Raw genomic sequence first — 18,303 nt, 5'->3', positions numbered from 1 at the left:
AGGGTGGTGATGTACATGGCCGCCTGTGCTGCTTGCTCCCCCGCGTCGGCCCGGCTGAGCAGCGCAGAAGTCAGCCGAGTGCCACGGTGGGAGGCGAAGGGGGGCAGGGCTGTGATGTGCGGCGTGACAGCAGCTCCAGGCCCCGCCCCCTGGCCATGAACGTCACCGCCCCACCCTCCTTCGCCTCCCGCCGTGGCGCTCGGCTGACTTCTGCGCTACTCAGCCAGGCCGCCGCGTGACAGCAAGCGGCACAAGTGACCATTTGGGCTCCGCGCTCCCCATGCAGCACGGGGTGTGCGGAGCCCAAATGACCATTTGGGCTCCACGGTCCCCCAAGTGAGAGGCAGGATGGGGAGGAGAAGTGAAAGAGAGAGACGGAGAGAGAGGCAGGGGAGAGCTGGGGGGGGGGGGAAGGCAGTAGGAGGAGAGAGAGACGGAGCGAGAGACCGGAGGCTCAGGAGGGAAGACCGACGTGGAGGAGAGACCTGAAAATCCTGTCTTATGACGGGCTAATTGGCTAGTTAATAAAGAAAACATTCAAACCTCTTGTTTTGGACATAAATTAATATTTTACCTTATATAAACGAACATGAGAAAGTTAAAACTCTTGATCTGTTTAATCATTTTAGTTAAACCGATCTCCCCAGCTGCAGCACTAGCAAAATGGCTCAGGGTAATTAATGGAGAGTTTCCATTAGCAGCTGGTGGTCCGCAGAAAGGTTTGCATTGAGCCAGGAGGTCCATGAGCCCAAAAGTTTGAGACCCACTGATCTAGAGCAGGGGGTGGGGAACCTTCTTTGGGCCGGGGGCTGCTGACCCATGCAAACATCAGTCGGGGGCTACACACAAGTGAGAAGTCAAAAAAACCCCAAAACAACCCTCCCTGTCATGGCCCCTGGCTGAAGGAGAACGACTCCCCACATGCCCCACACACCAGAGCCTCGTGGGGCCCAGGCTAGTAGAGTGTGTGTGCTCCAGTGGCGGCCCGTCAATACAGGCGACATAGGCCGTCACCTCGGGCACCAAGGAAAACGGCCGTTGAGGGCTTTGGAGGCGCACGTCTCGCCAAGGGCTCCAGTTGCCAGCAGCACGTCTAGGGCTGCTCCCGGTGTGCTGCAGGCCCTCAGTAGGCGCAGGCTCCCCAAAGGTAGGAGGGGAGACCTGCGCCTTGGGGGCCAGATCCAGGCAAGCGGCCTGGGGTTCCCCACCCTGATCTAGATCCTCCCTGACAGGTATTTAGCTAACCTGCTCGTAAAGCTCTCCAGTGACGGAGAGTCCACAGCATCGCTAGCAATTTATTCCAGTGCTTAAAAACATCTGAACTGTCCGGGTGGTTCCTAACGTCCAACCTAAGCCTCCCTTGCTGCAATTTAAGCCCATTGCTTCTTGTCCTGTCCTCAGAGGTTAAGAACAGTTTTTCTCTCTCCTCCTCGTAACAGGATTTTATGTAATTGAAAAAAGTCATCTTCCCCCTCCGTCTCCTCTCTCCCAGACCAAACAAGCCCAGTTTCTTCATTTTTCCCTCATAGCGCCTGTTTTCTTGACCTTTTATCATTTTTGTTGCTCATCACTGGACTTTCTCTGGTTTGTCCACATCTTTCTTGAACGGTGGGGCCCAGAACTGGTTACGTTAAAGAACAGCTGATACCTAGCTTACACGCTGAGTCAATTCAAAGCAAAGGTCTCTCTCACCACAATCTTATGGCCGACTCTCTTCCAGAGAGGATCCTTCCCCAGTTCAGTGCTGCTTCCTTTGTTCTTCACGTGCTGTCAGGACAGTGGGTAGAGAAACAGGAGGAAATCGTCTGGGGCATCTGCTCGCTTGTCTTATCGTTTTCCCTCTTCCCTGAGAATTATCTTCACCTGAGGGTCAACAGGAAGTTTGTTCGCGTGAAAACCTCAAGTTAATTCTTTGTCGAGATACCGGGTTCTGCCCCCATCCTCTCCTGCCGAAGCGTGGCCACTTACCCACGAGATGGTCCATTTGATTTTGTCAATCCCTGGCAGAAGCGTCATGTCCTTTTGTCTCTGGAGGTCTGGTTTATGACTGCTCTCCAGACTTGGAACATATGGAAGAATTTTATAACTTTACACAACTGCTGCCCATATTTCACAAGGATCAAAATGATTGGCAAAGTATGAGTTTTCAGATGATACCTCCCAAGGCCTTTGTGCAGAATGGATCATAGTCTAGTAAAAAGGAGGAACATAACTAGGGTACAGTCACACAGACAACCCAGACTCGGAGGCAACCTGGCCTTATGTCCCCTGTGCTCTCTGCCAAAGGAGCCCTGGGCTCTGGGGTTACACATTCCCAAATCTTTGCATACTACCCAACACGGCCCTGGAGTACTTACACCCCAAAGACTGAAAGGCAGCAATTCCACCCATGTCAGAGACATCCTGCTACTGCTGCATTCCCCCACATCTGCCAGAGGTCTTCAGAGCAGTCCAGAAAGAAGCAAGAGCCTCACAAAAGAAAGCGGACGGTCACTGCCCTCCTTTATCTACAGCAGTAAATTTGACATTTCCATGGAGAGCTACCAACCCATCTCAAATGACCTACTAGAGGTAATTCAACAGCTGTGCCCAGTCCTCCCAAGCCCCCATCCATCTTCCCTGTCCCACCAGGGTCCCCTCCTTACAGCTAGACAGTTAGTCACTCGAATCTCTATATCTCTTGGAAGGTTCCTCCCCACTTTTGGGGACAGGGATTTTACTCCCACCGGTCTCTGGTCTCCAAGAAGTCGGGAACTCGGTGTCCAATATTAGACCTTAGGGATCTGAACACCTTCGTATGCCAATGTCCTGGAGTTGCTGGAGACTGAGGTAAGGCTGACTGCTCTGTAGTTCCCTGGATTGTCCTTCTTCCCTTTTTTGAAGATGGGCACTATATTTGCCTTTTTCCAGTCATCCAGGATCTCTCCCGATCTCCATGAGTTTTCAAATATAATGGCCAAAGGTTCTGCAATGACATTTGCCAACTCCCTCAGTACCCTCGGATGCATTAAATCCGGACCATGGATTTGTGTACATTTAGCTTTTCTAAATAGTTCTTAACCTGTTCTTTCCCCACCAACGGCTGCCCACCTTCTTCCCATACTGCAGGGCTACGTCTAGACTGGCCCCTTCTTCGGAAGAGGCATGCTAATTTCTAACTTTGGAATAGGGAAATCCGTGGGGGATTTAAATATCCCCTGCGGGATTTAAATAAACATGGCGGCCGCTTTTTTTCCGGCTTGGGGAAAAGCCGGAAAAGAGCATCCAGACTGGCGCGATCCTCCAAAATAAAGCCCTATTCCTACTTGAAAGTAGGAATAAGAGATCCTCCGGAATAGGGCTTTATTCCGGAGGATCGCGCCAGTCTAGACGCTTTTTTCCGGCTTTTCCCCAAGCCGGAAAAAAAGCGGCGGCCATGTTTATTTAAATCCCGCGGGGGATATTTAAATCCCCCGTGCATTTCCCTATTCCAAAGTTAGAAATTAGCATGCCTCTTCCGAAGAAGGGGCCAGTCTAGACGTAGCCCAGTAGTCTAGTGCAGTAGTCTGGGAGCTGACCTTGTCCGTGAATACAGAGGCAAAGAAAGCATTGAGTACTTCAGCTTTTCCCACATCATCTGTCACTAGGTTACCTCCCTCATCCAGTAAGGGCCCCACATCCCCTCTGATCACCTTCTTCTTGCTAACTTGCCTGGAGAAACCTGTGTTGTTACCCTTCACATCCCCTGCAAGCTACATTTCCAATTGTACTTTCATCTTCCTGATAACTCCCTTGCATTCTGGAGCAATATGTTTATACTCCTTGTAGTGGAGTGCCGCAACCCCGCACGCAGGGGCAGTCAGGGAAGGCCTGGGAGAGGGGATTTGCAGGCAAGGAGACCCGTGGGGAAGCAGCCGAAGCCGCCGCGCAGGGTCTGTGGGAGAGGGACACCCATGATCAGTTGGCTGAGAGTGCCCACTGCATCATCCAGCCAGCTCAGGCTAGTGACATCACTGCCGCGTGGCGCACCCCAGAGGCACCGGGGGATGACGTCAGAGCAGGTGCGATGGAGGAGATTGCCGGGAGATGACGTCCCACGCCAGCCTACCTACCCAAACTTCAAAAGGGAAAAGGGGGGAGAAGGACTGTGGACAGGAGATGGGTAAGGCCGGTGCCAAGTGAGGTAACTCGGGTTCAGGGACCGGTGGAGTAGGAAGCAGCCCAGGGCGGGGCCGTTTACCATGCGAGCGGGTGAGTTTAGGGGTAGCTAACTGAACAAGGAGTGCTCTCCCTGTCTTAAGGCCCTGGTTCGGGACTCGGGAGAGAGGGCAGGCCCGAGTCCCTCTACTCCGCCCTCTTAATCCCTCGGGCACGACCAGCTGGCGTGAGCAAGGCCAGGGTTACTCTGGGACAAGATACACCGTGGGACTCTATGTAACTCAGGGGGGAGGAGGGAGTCATAATAAAGTCGCATCCCGGGAAATGAGCATGGCGTTTGTGCCTATTTACACTCCTCCGTAATCATCAGTCCAAGTTTCCTCTTGTTGTAAACTTCCTTTGTGTGTGTAAGCTCACCAAGGATTTCCCCGGTAAACCAATCTGCTCTACAATCTTTGTTTTTCTGACTGAGCATCCCTCCCTGGACCTTTTCCTTCAACAGGGAGATGGGCGAGAACACCACTTGCGCTTCAAATTCCTCGATCCTTCTTCCCAGGGCTACATTATCTGCAGTGCCCCCACTCTAGGTCATTCTTGGCCGTACTGTTAGTTTCCACGTGGAGAAGCAGGAAAGGGTAGCGATCTGAAGGTTTGATCAGTTTTGGAAGACTCTTGGTCACATCCTGAATTTGAGCTCCTAGTAAGCAGCACACTTCGAGATTCCAGGTCTGGACAGCAGATGGATGGCTCTATCCATCTTAGGAGGGAGTCCCCGACCACCACCACTCATCTTCTTCTTTTCTTCTTAACAATGAGAGTTATTAATTTCTAGGCAGTAACCACACAAGGGGAGCCAAACAAACAGAACAGTTACATGCTTAAATCTAAATGAAATCAGATTACAAACCTCAGGGCTAGCAAACCAGAACTGATCGCCTAAGGCAGGGTCACCAGCTGGGCTATGTCTACACTACAAAGTTAATTCGAGCTAACAGACGTTAGTTCAAATTAACTTTGCTAGGCGCTACACATGCAAACCGCTAGTTCGAACTTAATTCGAACTAGCGGAGCGCTTAATTCGAACTAGGTAAACCTCATTCTATGAGGACTAACGCCTAGTTCGAATTAAGTAGTTCGAATTAAGGGCTGTGTAGCCACTTAATTCGAACTAGTGGGAGGCTAGCCCTCCCCAGCTTGCCCTGGTGGCCACCCTGGGCACCACCAGGGAAACTTGTCTGCCCCCCTCCCGGCCCCGGAGCCCTTAAAGGGGCACAGGCTGGCTACAGTGCCCGTGCCAGGTGCAAGCCTACCAGCACCCAGCCAGCAGACCCTGCACCTGGCATGGCACAAACCAGCCACCCGCTGCCACCCAGCCCTCCGCTTCTTCCTGGGACCAGGCTGGCAGCGCCCAGGAGCCTGCCCAGGGCCGCAAGAGGCGGGCGCCCGCCTGGTCTAGTGCAGAGATCGTGGACCTCATCGAGGTTTGGGGGGAAGCCTCCAATGTCCATGATCTCCGCACTAGGCACAGGAAAGTGGCCGTCTAGGGCAGGATAGCTGCCAGCCTGGCCACCCAGGCGCAGGTTTGCATTAAAATCAAGGGGGTCCACTGAGACCCCCGACCCTGAGCTTAGAACATAAAAACATAAGAACGGCCGTACTGGGTCAGACCAAAGGTCCATCTAGCCCAGTAGCCTGTCTGCTGACAGCGGCCAACACTAGGGACCCTGGAGGGGATGGACTGAAGACAATGACCAAGCCATTTGTCTCGTACCATCCCTCTCCAGCCTTCCACAAACAGAGGCCAGGGACACCATTTCTACCCCCTGGCTAATACCACTCCATGGACTGGAGACAACACTGGTTCCAGGGGACACTGGATGTGTTTATGGGTACACAGATGGCTCAAGGGAGTATTCCAAAGTGTTGTCTAGTCTGGACAATAGACTGATCCTCCCTGGCTTTCCCCTGTCTGCTCCCACCCGCGTAATGCTCCCCTTCAAGCCGTGCGTCTCCTCCTCTCTCCGCTCAGATGCTCCTGAAGGCGGCGGATGGCTCGGCGCTGAGAAATGAGCCGCTGCAGCTGTTTGTTGCCTATGGAGGTGTGAGGCAGAACCAGACCTTCCTGACGGACGAGGCTGGCAGAGCCTCCTTCGCGCTGGACACCTCCGGCTGGACCGGGTCGGTCACTCTGCGGGTAAGTTATGGGCCTCCCAGCACCTGTGGTGACTCTCATGCCTGCCTCCATCATCTCCGCTGGGCTGAGCAGACCTCCGCGGCACACAAAGAAGGGTCACTGGCTTGGCTCAGGGCCTCGGCCCGGTTCATCGTCGATGAAGCGCCGTCTTCGCTCCCTGGCTCTGTGGTTACAGGTCCACGAGAACAGGCCACTCAGTCAGCCCCAGGAGCGTCTGCTGCCCCAGAGGCTGGAGAAAGTTGCCCTCCCCTCCCCCCAGAGACGTCTCCTTGTACACATTGATATAAACAGGTTGCATCTCCCTGCACCTTGTACCTGCTGGGCCAAACAAACATCCCCAGTCACTGCTCTGCCGCCCAGCTCCTGAGCCATCGCCCAGGCCGGGGGGGCGGCCATGACGGGAGACTCTGGCTGGGGATGTACTTGCGCTAAGTGTCTGGAGTGTGTGGCCAGTACTGAGTACCAGGGCCACGGAGCAGTGCCTGTGTCTAGACAGTGGACTTGTAAGCGAGCGCCTGCTTTGTGACAGGGCCCCATGTTTGCTCATAGCATGGCCCGGCTTTCACGACCGTGTTCCGGGGCTCAGGTCCTGCAGTGCTCCAGACTCGCTCGCTCTGCTGCAATTACAGCTCTGGTGGACGCCGGGCGAGGGGGCTGGCTGAGGAACTCAGGTGGCAAAGATGGCCCTGCCCTGGCATTCCTGTGCAGGGCGCTCAGCACTCGGCGCGCCTCATTGCTGTCTCTCCCCAGGGCCACTTCAAGCATGTGGATCAGACCATTGAGTATGGGAGAATCGGTCCCAGTTACCCAGATGCCCATCACCATGTGGAGCCCTTCTACTCCAAGAGCCAGAGTTTCCTGCAGATCCGCAGGCTGGGCGGGGAGCTGCCCTGCGACCAGGCCCAGCGGCTCCACGTGGACTATGTCCTGGCCAGGGAGGCCCTGGGGAACGGGTCCAAGAGCCTGGATTTCATCTTCCTGGTGAGCCCCAACCTGGGAAGCTAAAGTCTGTGCTCGCGCGCGCGCCTGTGTGTGTGTGTGTGTGCCTGTGTTTGTGCATGTGTGAGAGAGAATGGGGTGTGCAGTCAGCACATCCACCTCCGCTGGCTCAGTCCAAGGGGTGGGGGGGGAGGCTGCCCCGCCCTGTGCAGCATCCCCACATCAGGGCGTTCGCCAGCCCCTGTTCAGCCTCAGCTCAGTGACTCCCGTCTCCTCCTCCGCAGGTCGTGGCCAAGGGAGCCATCACCAGGATCCTCCACAAGGGGCTGGAGCTCGGCGAGGAGGCTGGTAAGTGGGGGGGAGGGGTGCGTGTCGGGGATGGAGCCCCGGGCAGGGACCGGGCGGGGGGTGGGGCTCTGCTGGCTGCCCCTGACTGCCCCCCACTGCCCCTAGGACTGAAAGGCTCCTTCTCAGTGGAGCTGCCCATCGGCACTGAGCTGGCGCCGGCTGCCAAGGTGCTGGGTTACACGGTGCTGCCCGACGGAGAGATGGCTGCCGACAGCGCCCTGCTGCGCGTGGCCAAGTGCCTCCCCAACAAGGTGAGCCTGGGGCTCGGGGCCGAGGGGCTTGGGGGGAACCGCTCCTGCCCTGTAACTGGAGCCCTGGGCCCCCCCTCTTATGACAGCACCAGGGTCAGTACAGTCGTTCTAGCTCCCGTGTCGCAGGTCGCCACTTAACACACGCCCCGGTGCAGTGATGGGAAGGGCCCCGCCCTTTTCCAATTTAGGAGCAGATGTCTCTCCAGTCCTCCCACAGCCACCCCCAGCGCTCCTCCGCCACCCCCAGCCCTCCCACAGCCACCCACAGCGCTCTTCCGCCACCCCCAGTCCTCCCACAGCCACCCCCAGTCCTCCCACAGCCACCCCCCCAGTGCTTAGTTCGAGTTAACGTTAGACTGCAGTGTGTAGCCACGGGCAGTTAGTTCTCATAGACTTTAAGGTCAGAAGGGACCATTATGATCATCTAGTCTGACCCCCTGCACAGTGCAGGCCACAGAATCTCGCCCACCCCTCTTAGAATAATCCTCTCACCTATGTCTCAGATATTGAAGCCTTCAAATACTTTGAAGGCCCCAACATGCAGAGAATCCTTCAGCTGTGATCTGTGCCCAATGCTACAGAGGAAGGCGAAAAACCTCCAGGGCCTCTGCCAATCTACCCTGCAGGAAAATTCCTTCCTGACCCCAAATATGGCGATCAGCTAAACCCTGAGCATGTGGGAAAGACTCACCAGCCAGACACCCAGAAAGTTCCCTATAGCAACTCCTATCATCCCTCCATTGACCTATTTCCAACTGATAATGAATGGTCAATTAGTTACCAAGATCATGTTATTTCATCCAACCATCCCCTTATCATAGAATCATAGAACTGGAAGAGACTCAGAAGGTCGTCAAGTCCAGCCCCCCGCTCTAGGCAGGACCAATCCCATCTAAATCAACCCAGCCAGGGCTTTGTCAAGCCGAGACTTAAACACCTCTAGGGATGGAGACTCCACTACTTCCCTAGGTAACCCATTCCAATGCTTCACTACCCTCCTAGTAAAAAAGTTTTTCCTAATATCCAATCTGGACCTCTCCCACCACAACTTGAGACCATTGCTCCTTGTTCTGCATCTGTCACTACTGAGAACAGCCTCTCTCCATCCTCTTTGGAACCTCCCTTCAGGAAGTTGAAGGCTGCTATCAAGTCCCCCCTCACTCTTCACTTCTGCAGACTAAACAGACCCAAGTCCCTCAGCCTCTCCTCGTAGGTCATATGCTCCAGACCCCTAATCATTTTGGTTGCCCTCCGCTGGACCCTCTCCAATGCTTCCGCATCCTTTTTGTAGTGGGGGGCCCAGAACTGGACACAATACTCCAGATGTGGCCTCACCAAAGCCGAATAAAGGGGAATAATGACATCTCTGGATCTGCTGGCAATGCTCCTCTTAATGCATCCTAATATGCCATTAGCCTTCTTGGCTACAAGGGCACACTGTTGACTCATATCTAGCTTCTCATCCACTGTAACCCCCAGGTCCTTTTCTGCAGAACTACTACTTAACTGGTTGGTCCCCAGCCTGTAACTATGCTTGGGATTCTTCCGTCCCAAGTGCAGGACTCTACACTTGTCTTTGTTGAATCTCATGAGATTTCTAGTGGCCCAATCCTCCAATTTGTCTAAGTCACTCTGGACCCTATCTCTGCCCTTAAGCGTATCTACCTCTCCCCCTCGCTTAGTGTCATCTGCAAACTTGCTGAGGGTGCAATCTATCCCCTCATCCAGGTCATTAATAAAGATATTGAACAAAACCGGTCCTAGAACCGAACCTTGGGGCACTCCACTAGAAACCGACCGCCATCCTGACATCGAACCGTTGATCACTACCCGCTGGGCCCGGCCTTCTAGCCATCTTTCTATCCATCTTACCGTCCATTTATCCAATCCACATTCCCTTAACTTGCTGGCAAGGATAGCGTGGGAGACCGTATCAAAAGCCTTGCTAAAGTCAAGGTATATAACATCCACTGACTTTCCCATGTCCACTGAGCCAGTTACCTCATCATAGAAGCTAATCAGATTGGTCAAGCACGACTTGCCCTTTGTGAATCCATGCTGACTATTCCTGATCACTTTCCTCTCATCCAAGTGTCTCAAAATGGATTCCTTTAGGATCCCTTCCATGATTTTTCCAGGAACCGAGGTAAGACTGACCGGCCTATAGTTCCCTGGATCGTCCTTCTTCCCTTTTTTGAAGATGGGCACTACATTTGCCTTTTTCCAATCATCCGGGATTTCGCCCGATCTCCACGACTTTTCAAAGATAATGGCCAAAGGCTCCTCAATGACATTTGCCAACTCCCTCAGTACCCTCGGGTGCATTAAGTCTGGACCCATGGATTTGTGTACGTTTAGCTTTTCTAAATAGTTCCTAACCTGTTCTTTACCCACCAAGGGCTGTCCATCTTCTTCTTGTCTTGCGTCACTTAGCACAGAAGTCCAGGAGCCGACCTTGTCCGTGAATACAGATGCAAAGAAAGCATTGAGTACTTCAGCTTTCCCCACATCTGTCACTAGGTTACCTCCTTCATCCATTAGGGACTGCACACCCTCTCTGATCACCTTCTTCTTGTTGACATGCCTGTAGAAACCTTTCTTGTTATCCTTCACATCCTTAGCCAGTCGCAACTCCATTTGCGCTTTCGCATTCCTGATAGACCCCCGGCATTCTCGAACTATACATTTAAACTCCTCCCTAGTCATTTGTCCAAGTTTCCACTTTCTGTAAGCTTCCTTTTTGTGCTTAAGTTCACCAAGGATTTCCCCTGTAAGCCAATCTGGTCTCCTACCAGGTTTGCCTCTCTTGCTATGCGTCGGGATGGTTTCTTTCTGTGCCTTCAATAAGGCTTCTTTAAAATACTGCCAGCTGTCCTGGACTCCTTTCCCCTTCATGTTAGCATCCCAGGGGAGTCTGCCCATCTGGTCTCTGAGGGAGTCAAAATCTGCTTTTTTGAAGTCCAAGGTGTGTATTTTACTACTCTCTTTCCTTCCTTTGGTCAGGATCCTGAAATCTACCATCTCATGATCACTGCTTCCCAGGTTGTCACCCACCTCTACGTCCCCTATTAGTTCCTCCCTGTTTGTGAGGAGAAGGTCAAGCTGTGCCCGGCCCCTGGTCGGATCCTTCAGCACTTGTACCAAGAAGTTATCCCCAACATTCTCCAAAAACTTCCTGGATTGCCTGTGTACTGCCGTATTGGTTTCCCAACAGATGTCAGGGTGATTAAAGTCCCCCATGAGAACCAGGGCCTGCGATCTGGAAGCTTTGCTCAGTTGTCCAAAGAAAGCCTCATCTACCTCGTCCACCTGGTTCGGTGGCCTGTAGCAGTCACCAACCACAACATCACTGCTGTTTGCTCCTTTAAACCTGACCCATAGACTTTCAACAAGTTTTTCTCCCTCTTTATACTGGAGTTCAGAGCAATCATAGTGCTCTCTTACATATAGTGCAACTCCTCCTCCTTTTCTCCCGTGCCTATTCTTCCTGAACAATCTATACCCTTCCATGACAGCGCTCCAGTCATGCGAGTCATCCCACCAAGTCTCTGTTATCCCAATTAAATCATATTTCTTGGTCTGGGCCAGGGCCTCCAGTTCTTCCTGTTTGTTGCCCAGGCTTCTCGCATTAGTGTACAAACACTTCAGGTAACCAGTTGATTGCACTATCTTCTCCATTCGAAACTGGGGACCTCCTTTCTTGCGCCTTGCTCTATGCATTTCTTCCCGGTATCTGACTTTCCCACTCCCCTCAGGGTTTTGGTCACCGTCCCCCGACGAACCTAGTTTAAAGCCCTCCTCACTAGGTTTGCAAGCCTGCCCGCGAAGATGCTCCTTCCTCTCTTCGTTAGGTGGATCCCATCTCTTCCTAACAATCCTTGCGCCCGGAACAGAGTCCCATGGTCAAAGAAACCAAAGCCCTCTCTGCGACACCACCTGCGCAACCATGCATTTACGCCCTCAATTCGACGATCCCTGCCCAGTCCTTTCCCTTCAACAGGGAGGATGGACGAGAACACCACTTGCGCTCCAAATTCTTGGATCCTTCTTCCCAGCGCTACATAATCCGCAGCAACCCGCTCAAGGTCATTCTTGGCAGTATCATTAGTTCCTACATGGAGAAGCAGGAAGGGGTAGCGATCTGAAGGTTTGATCAGCTTGCTAAGCCTCTCAGTGACATCCCGAATGCGAGCTCCCGGTAAGCAGCACACCTCTCGAGATTCCAGGTCCGGACGGCAGAGGGATGGCTCAGTCCCTCTTAGGAGGGAGTCCCTGACCACCACCACCTGTCGTTTCCTTTTGGGGGTGGTGGCCATGGAACCCCCATCCCTAGGACTACGCATCCCATGCCTTTCAGTAGATGGTGCTCCCTTCTGGTTTCTACCTTGTGAGGTCCCTTCCAGAGCTTTCAGCACTGCAGAACCTGTGGAGAGAGCTTGAAAGCGATTGCTTACCTCTATAGCATCGGGGGAATCCCGTGCTGGCCTTTTTCCCCTTCTAGAAGTTACATGCTGCCAGTTCTCTTCTTGGTCACGTACTGCCCTCACTGGCTCCTCTGCCTGCTGTGCTTGAAGGATCAATTGCTGCCTTCTATCGAGGAAGTCTTCATCCTCTCTGATCAAGCGTAAGGTCGACACTTGGGCCTCCAGTCCTCTAATTTTTTCTTCCAAAATCTCGACCAGCTTGCACTTGGTGCAGATGAAATCCGTTCTTTCTTCCGGGAGGAAGACAAACATGGCACACGCCGTGCAGGTAACAACAGCAGACCCATCATCAACCATCGCTGCTGTCCTGGAGAAGGGATTTAAAAAGAAAGACAAGAGAACCTCCCGCCCTTCCCACTCCCCTTCAGAACTCCCTCTCAAAATTCCCTGTTAGCAATCACCTGTTCGCAAGCTCCTTGGTCGCTTGCCCACTGCCTTATAAAGCCCCTCCCCCTACCAAGGCTCAGCCAATCAGCAGAGGCTTCTAGAATTCAAACTTTAATTAGAAGCCAACAGTTTCCACCTGCCAATCGCAGCCCCTACCAATCACAGCACAAACTCTATCAAGGGGAGGGGGGGAAGGGGGAAAAAAAAGCCTCACTCTCAAACACAGGGGAAAATAAATAAATAAACAAACAAAGAAACAAAAAAGCACACACACCAACCCTCACTCACAAACACAAGCTCAGCATACAGCAAGAAAGCCCCAAGCACAACACCCACTTCTCCCAAGACTCCTGTATCTACTTCTCCTCTACCTGGAGAACTCCCCCTCTAAAGCCTCACTCAAACAGGGGGAGGGGGGAAAGGAAAAAAAAAAAAAAACCCAACACACACCAAACACACTCAAGCTCTGCACACACTAAGGCTGTGTCCAGACTCCATGCCTTCGTCGACGGAGGCATGTAGATTAGCCAGCTCGGAAGAGGGAAATGAAGCCGCGATTAAAATAATCGCGGCTTCATTTAAATTTAAATGGCTGCCCCGATCTGCCGATCAGCTGTTTGTCGGCAGATCGGGAGAGTCTGGACGCGATGCCCCGACAAAGAAGCCTTTCTTCATCGACACAGGTAAGCCTGGTTTCACGAGGCTTACCTGTGTCGATGAAGAAAGGCTTCTTTGTCGGGGCATCGCGTCCAGACTCTCCCGATCTGCCGACAAACAGCTGATCGGCAGATCGGGGCAGCCATTTAAATTTAAATGAAGCCGCGATTATTTTAATCGCGGCTTCATTTCCCTCTTCCGATCTGGCTAATCTACATGCCTCCGTCGACGGAGGCATGGAGTCTGGACACAGCCTAAGAAAGCCCCAATAACAAAACACACTTCCCTCAAGAGTCCTGTATCTGCTTCTCCTTCACCTGGAGAACTCCCTCTCAAAACTCCCTGTTAGCAATCACCTGTTCGCAAGCTCCTTGGTCGCTTGCCCTAGTTCGGACTAAGGGGATTTAAAAATGGCACCGGATGAGAGGATGCAAATGAAGCCGGGATATTTAAATCCTGGGCTTCATTTGCAACTTCGAATGCCTGCATTAACCACCCTAGTTCGAATTAGGGGGCTAGTGTAGACATACCCCGAGGGAGTCTGACTCATGAGGGTTATCGCATGCGGCTGGCGATTCTGTCATGACGTCCCTATCCCACCGCACCCCCGACCCTCTGTTGCCAGGTGGCTTGCGTATGTGTGTGTGCATGCGTGTGTGTGTGTGTGCGTGCGTATGTGTTGGCATGTGTGTCTGTGTGTGTCTGTGCGTGTGCACTGTGTGTTCTTTCTCTGTGCTAGCTCAGCTCTGGGCAGAGAGCTCCTTCAGCAGACCTAGCCAGCACTGCGCAGTGTGTTTAAGTGCTGGAGGCTGCAATGTGGCTGCCTCTGTAGCGCGGTTTGGGCTGCTCGGTGCTTCTATCCTTACAGTTGCCATGTTGCTAGTAGACAGGTCAGAGCATTCGTTCAGCAGGCTGCCATGTTGCTTACCCAGGCTGTTGACAGAGCCATGTAGTCTAGACACACCCCAATAGGCCACAGGCCTGGTTCGATGACAAGGCACCCTGGCTCTGTGGTTATGCTAATACATGAGTGCCCCGTGGCAAGGAACGGCTCACTCAGCGGGGAACTTTCTGCTGCCCCCTCCGCTGAACAAAGAGTGCCAGCTAAGTCCCCTGACATTGCTAGACTAAAACACACAACTGACACACACAGCGTGCACACCAACTGGGGGACGCCACGGCAACCACTTCCCTCCCCTGGTTTCTGATGTCTGATCATTGCTTTGTCAAGCTACCTTACCTTCTGCTAGGCTGGGATGAATCTAGGGTTGCCAGGTGTCCGGTATTGACCCGGACAGTCCGGTATTTTCGCCTCCTCTCCGGTAAAAAAAATTCAGAAAATAGCAGACACCTAAAATGTCCGGTATTTTCTGATTTTTTTTTCCCGGCCAGAAGGCGAAAATACCAGATACCTAGCAACCCTAGCGCCTGGGCCCGGGCCCGGGCCCAGCCCCCGGCCTTCCCCCCTGGGCCCCGACACCCCCAGCCCCTCGCCCCTGGACCCTGTGCTTACCAGGTTCTGCAGGGAAGCTAAGTTCTGGCTTGAACAAGAACACAAAATGGCCACCAGCAAAAAGCCTAAAGACGAAGGGGAAGCAATGCTTCCCTGGGTCTTAGGGCTCAACCGTGCCCCTGTTCCTATCCCCATTCTAACTCTGCGCTCACTCTGACAGGGGCCCTGCTGTTTTAATGCTGTTTCATTATTTATTTATTTATTGCTTAATAAGTCTCCGAGTCTTTTTTTTTTCTCTCCCCTGCTTTCTTCCCCCTGGTGGTTTTTTTGGGGTGGGGTGGGGTGGGGTGGGGTGGGGGGAGGGGTCGGTATTTTTCGTTCAACCATCTGGCAACCCTAGATGACTCTGGGTGAGCGGGAACAGATGAACAGGACTACCTCCTGCCTTCTTCACCAGTACGAGCTGCCAGGTTCCTGGGCCAGACAGCGGCCTGGGAGCAGGGCCTGGCTGGTTCACAGCCTCTCCTTCCGGCCAGGGTCCTGCACCAGGTCCAGTGCTCCAGGCTCGCTCCCTCTCGACTGCATTCACACGCTCCCAGGGTGTCTAGAAATAGCTGCGGCTACGAGCCACACAGGGACACTGAATGAGCCTGGGCTGTCTCTCACACCCCAGCGCGACTCCCATAGCCCCGGGCTTTCGGCCAGCAGGGCCTGGGGCCAGAGTGACACGCAGGGCCTGCCCCTGCCCCGGGGGTCTCTCTCCCCCACTGTGATGCCCTGTGCCTCGCCAGGTGAAGCTGGCCTTCTCGCAGGACCGGGCCCTGCCGGGCTCGGAGCTCCAGCTGCAGGTGCAGGCTGCCCCCGGGTCCCTGTGCGCCGTCCGCGCCGTGGATCGCAGCGTGCTGCTCATGAAGCCTGAGGCCGAGCTCAGCATCGACACGGTGAGTCCAGAGCAGCTCGGCCATTCGCCCCACCCCTCCCCCGACGAGTCCTCCCCCCTCGCAGGAGGGGCGATGCACGGCCACTGGGGGACACCCCTCGAGGCCACCTCTCCTGGTCACAGGGCTGCTCCAATGGCACTTGGCCCCCTGACTCTGTGGGGTCCCCACTTCCCTTGTCTGATCTCCCATCAGCCCTTGCAGCGCCCCCCCCAATTCCCCTCACCCGGCTCTGGCTGGGCACACGGAGCTCGGAGCTGAGATAATGGCCGGGGAAACCGGAGCTCGCTCTCCGGGGCAGAGCTGGTCCCCAGGGGCAGGGGAAGGAGAATTCTCTGCCCCCAAGTCTAGCAGGGGATAGTGGGTCAGGTGCATTGTGGGAGCCTCCATTCCTCTGCGGCAGCAGGATTTGCCCCTTGCCTGGGTGACAGTGCGGAATGGACGTGGGGGAGCTGCAGCAAGAGAGGCCCACACGGGAGCTGGGCTGGGCCCCAGGGCCAGGGCTGGGGAGATGTGTTAGTGAGGGAAGGGGCCAGAACTGAGCCCTGGCTTCGCTCCCAGGACTGACGTTTTCTGTTTATTTTTAGGTCTATAGCTTGCTCCCCCGTTTTCCCCAAGGAGACTCTCCTGCCCTGGCGCGAGAGCCCGCACCAAGTGACTGTCCGTTTTTCCATGAGAGCTTTGTATTCATGGATCCCTGGCGGCGGCCCAGCAGGAGGCGCTCACGAGTCCGGTTCACTGCCAGTGACTCCTACCATTTATTTAAGGTAACGCCTGGGTCAGCGTGTGAGAAGGCCACCGGTGCGTAACTGGAGCCTCAAAATCGGCAAGACATAGATGTAGGAGTTGGGGCCATTTCCCCGGCAGGTGTAAACGGGCCCAGCACCAGTGGAGGTGAGAGGGCCAGATTCCCTAGCAGGTGTAAAAGTGTCCAGCACCGGTGGAGTGAATGAAATGACGTTGATTGTGCAGGTGGCCTAGCCCGGGAGAGAGGGACTTGGTAGCACCAGGCTGCCTGGAAGACTGCTGATCACAAGGCACTGAGAGAGCTGAAAAACGTGCCCTTAAGTATCCTTGTCCCATTAGCAGAGCCCCCAGCGGTTGGTGCTCTCGCCCTTTGCTCCTGAGTGGCTTCGAGCATGTTTCAAGATCCTGGCTTGTCTCCCTTGCACTACGCCGCACAGGGTCAGCTGAGTGCTTTAGCCAGAGCTGGGTGGAGGCTGGGGCGTAGCAGAGCTATCCAGCCCCTAAGGCTGAGATTAGGTGGGAGGGAACAACCAGAAAAGATGGCAGAGATTATATCAGTACCTCCCCCAGGGCAGGCCACTTACACGTTTGCAATAGGCAGGGAATGCTGGCTCTGAGGCTGCTTTTAGTGGATCCGATAGCAGCAGTAGCTAAAGCAGCATTTCTCCGCACAAGCCTGGTCACACTGTTGCAGCTAGGGCTGTCAAACAATTTAAAAAATTAATCCTGATGAATTGCACAATTAATTGCGCTGTTAAATAATATAATGCCCTTTCTTCATATATTTTGGCTGTTTTCTACATTTTCAAATGTATTAATTTCAGTTATAACACAACACAAAGTGTAAAGTGCTCACTTTATCGTTATTGCTAAATTTTCACTGTAAAAATCAAAGTAGTATTTTCAATTCACCTAGTACAAGGACTCTAGTGCAGTCTCCTTATCATAAAAGTTGATCTTACAAGTATAGAGTTACGTACAAAAAATAGCGGCATTCAAAAATTAAACAGTCTCAAACTTTAGCGCCAATAACTGCACTTAGTTGTACTTCTTCAGCCAATCGCTCAAACAAGTTTGGTTGCAATTTGCAGGAGATAATGTTGCCTGCTTTCTGTTTACCACAGAGGGAGGGAACCTGAGGTCCGGGGCCGTATGTGACCCCCAGCTTGCCTGGATCCAGTCTCCAAGGCTCAGGGCTCTCCCCCTCAGCTTGGGGATCCCGTGCTGGCACTCCAGCTCCTCCATCATCTCCCTGTGAGGCTGGAGCACACACGCTCTACTAGCCTGGGCCCCCTAGGCTCTGGGGTGTGAGGGGAATGTGGGGCGTGTCTTTCTGCTTCTCAGTCTGGCTTCGTCTTCACTGCCAGTTCTTCTGGCAGAAAATATGCTAATGTGGACGGGGTTTTTTTGTGCAAAACCCGTTTTGAACAAAATCCTTATGCCTCTCCAGGAAAGGGTTTTGCGCAAAAAAAAAGTCCACACTGCTTCTTTTTGCGCAAAAACCCCTTGCACAAAAAGAAACAGAAGAAAATATGCTAATGAGATTGCGACTTATGCTAATGAGCCCCTCATTAGCATATTTTCTGCAGGAAGAACTGGCAGTGAAGATGTAGCCTCAGGGGCCACCTTAGTGAGGGGTTTTTTGCTTCTCATTTGTGTGAGGCGCCGTCTGATTTTTCAAAAAAATCAGTTCCCCACCCGTGGGGAACAGGCCTTTGCATGGCACTGTTGTATGAGGCATTGCAAGATCGTACGTACCAGATGTACC

At 53.5% G+C, this 18,303-nt stretch overlaps 1 protein-coding gene across 1 annotated transcript in view; it reads left to right on the top strand.

Moving 5' to 3' along the window:
• Positions 1-18,303, top strand: part of LOC102461409 (alpha-2-macroglobulin-like protein 1) — a 71,634-nt gene that overhangs the window by 15,533 nt on the left and 37,798 nt on the right. The window contains exons 11-16 of the mRNA XM_075911657.1: positions 6,167-6,331; positions 7,082-7,312; positions 7,555-7,618; positions 7,724-7,869; positions 15,642-15,791; positions 16,376-16,555. Of these exons, the coding sequence (XP_075767772.1) occupies positions 6,167-6,331; positions 7,082-7,312; positions 7,555-7,618; positions 7,724-7,869; positions 15,642-15,791; positions 16,376-16,555 (936 nt within the window). The remainder of the gene's footprint in view (positions 1-6,166; positions 6,332-7,081; positions 7,313-7,554; positions 7,619-7,723; positions 7,870-15,641; positions 15,792-16,375; positions 16,556-18,303) is intronic.

Source organism: Pelodiscus sinensis, chromosome 29 (genome assembly GCF_049634645.1).
Source record: "Pelodiscus sinensis isolate JC-2024 chromosome 29, ASM4963464v1, whole genome shotgun sequence".
NCBI lineage: Eukaryota > Metazoa > Chordata > Testudines > Trionychidae > Pelodiscus > Pelodiscus sinensis.
This window is presented reverse-complemented; position numbering and strand designations above follow the sequence as displayed.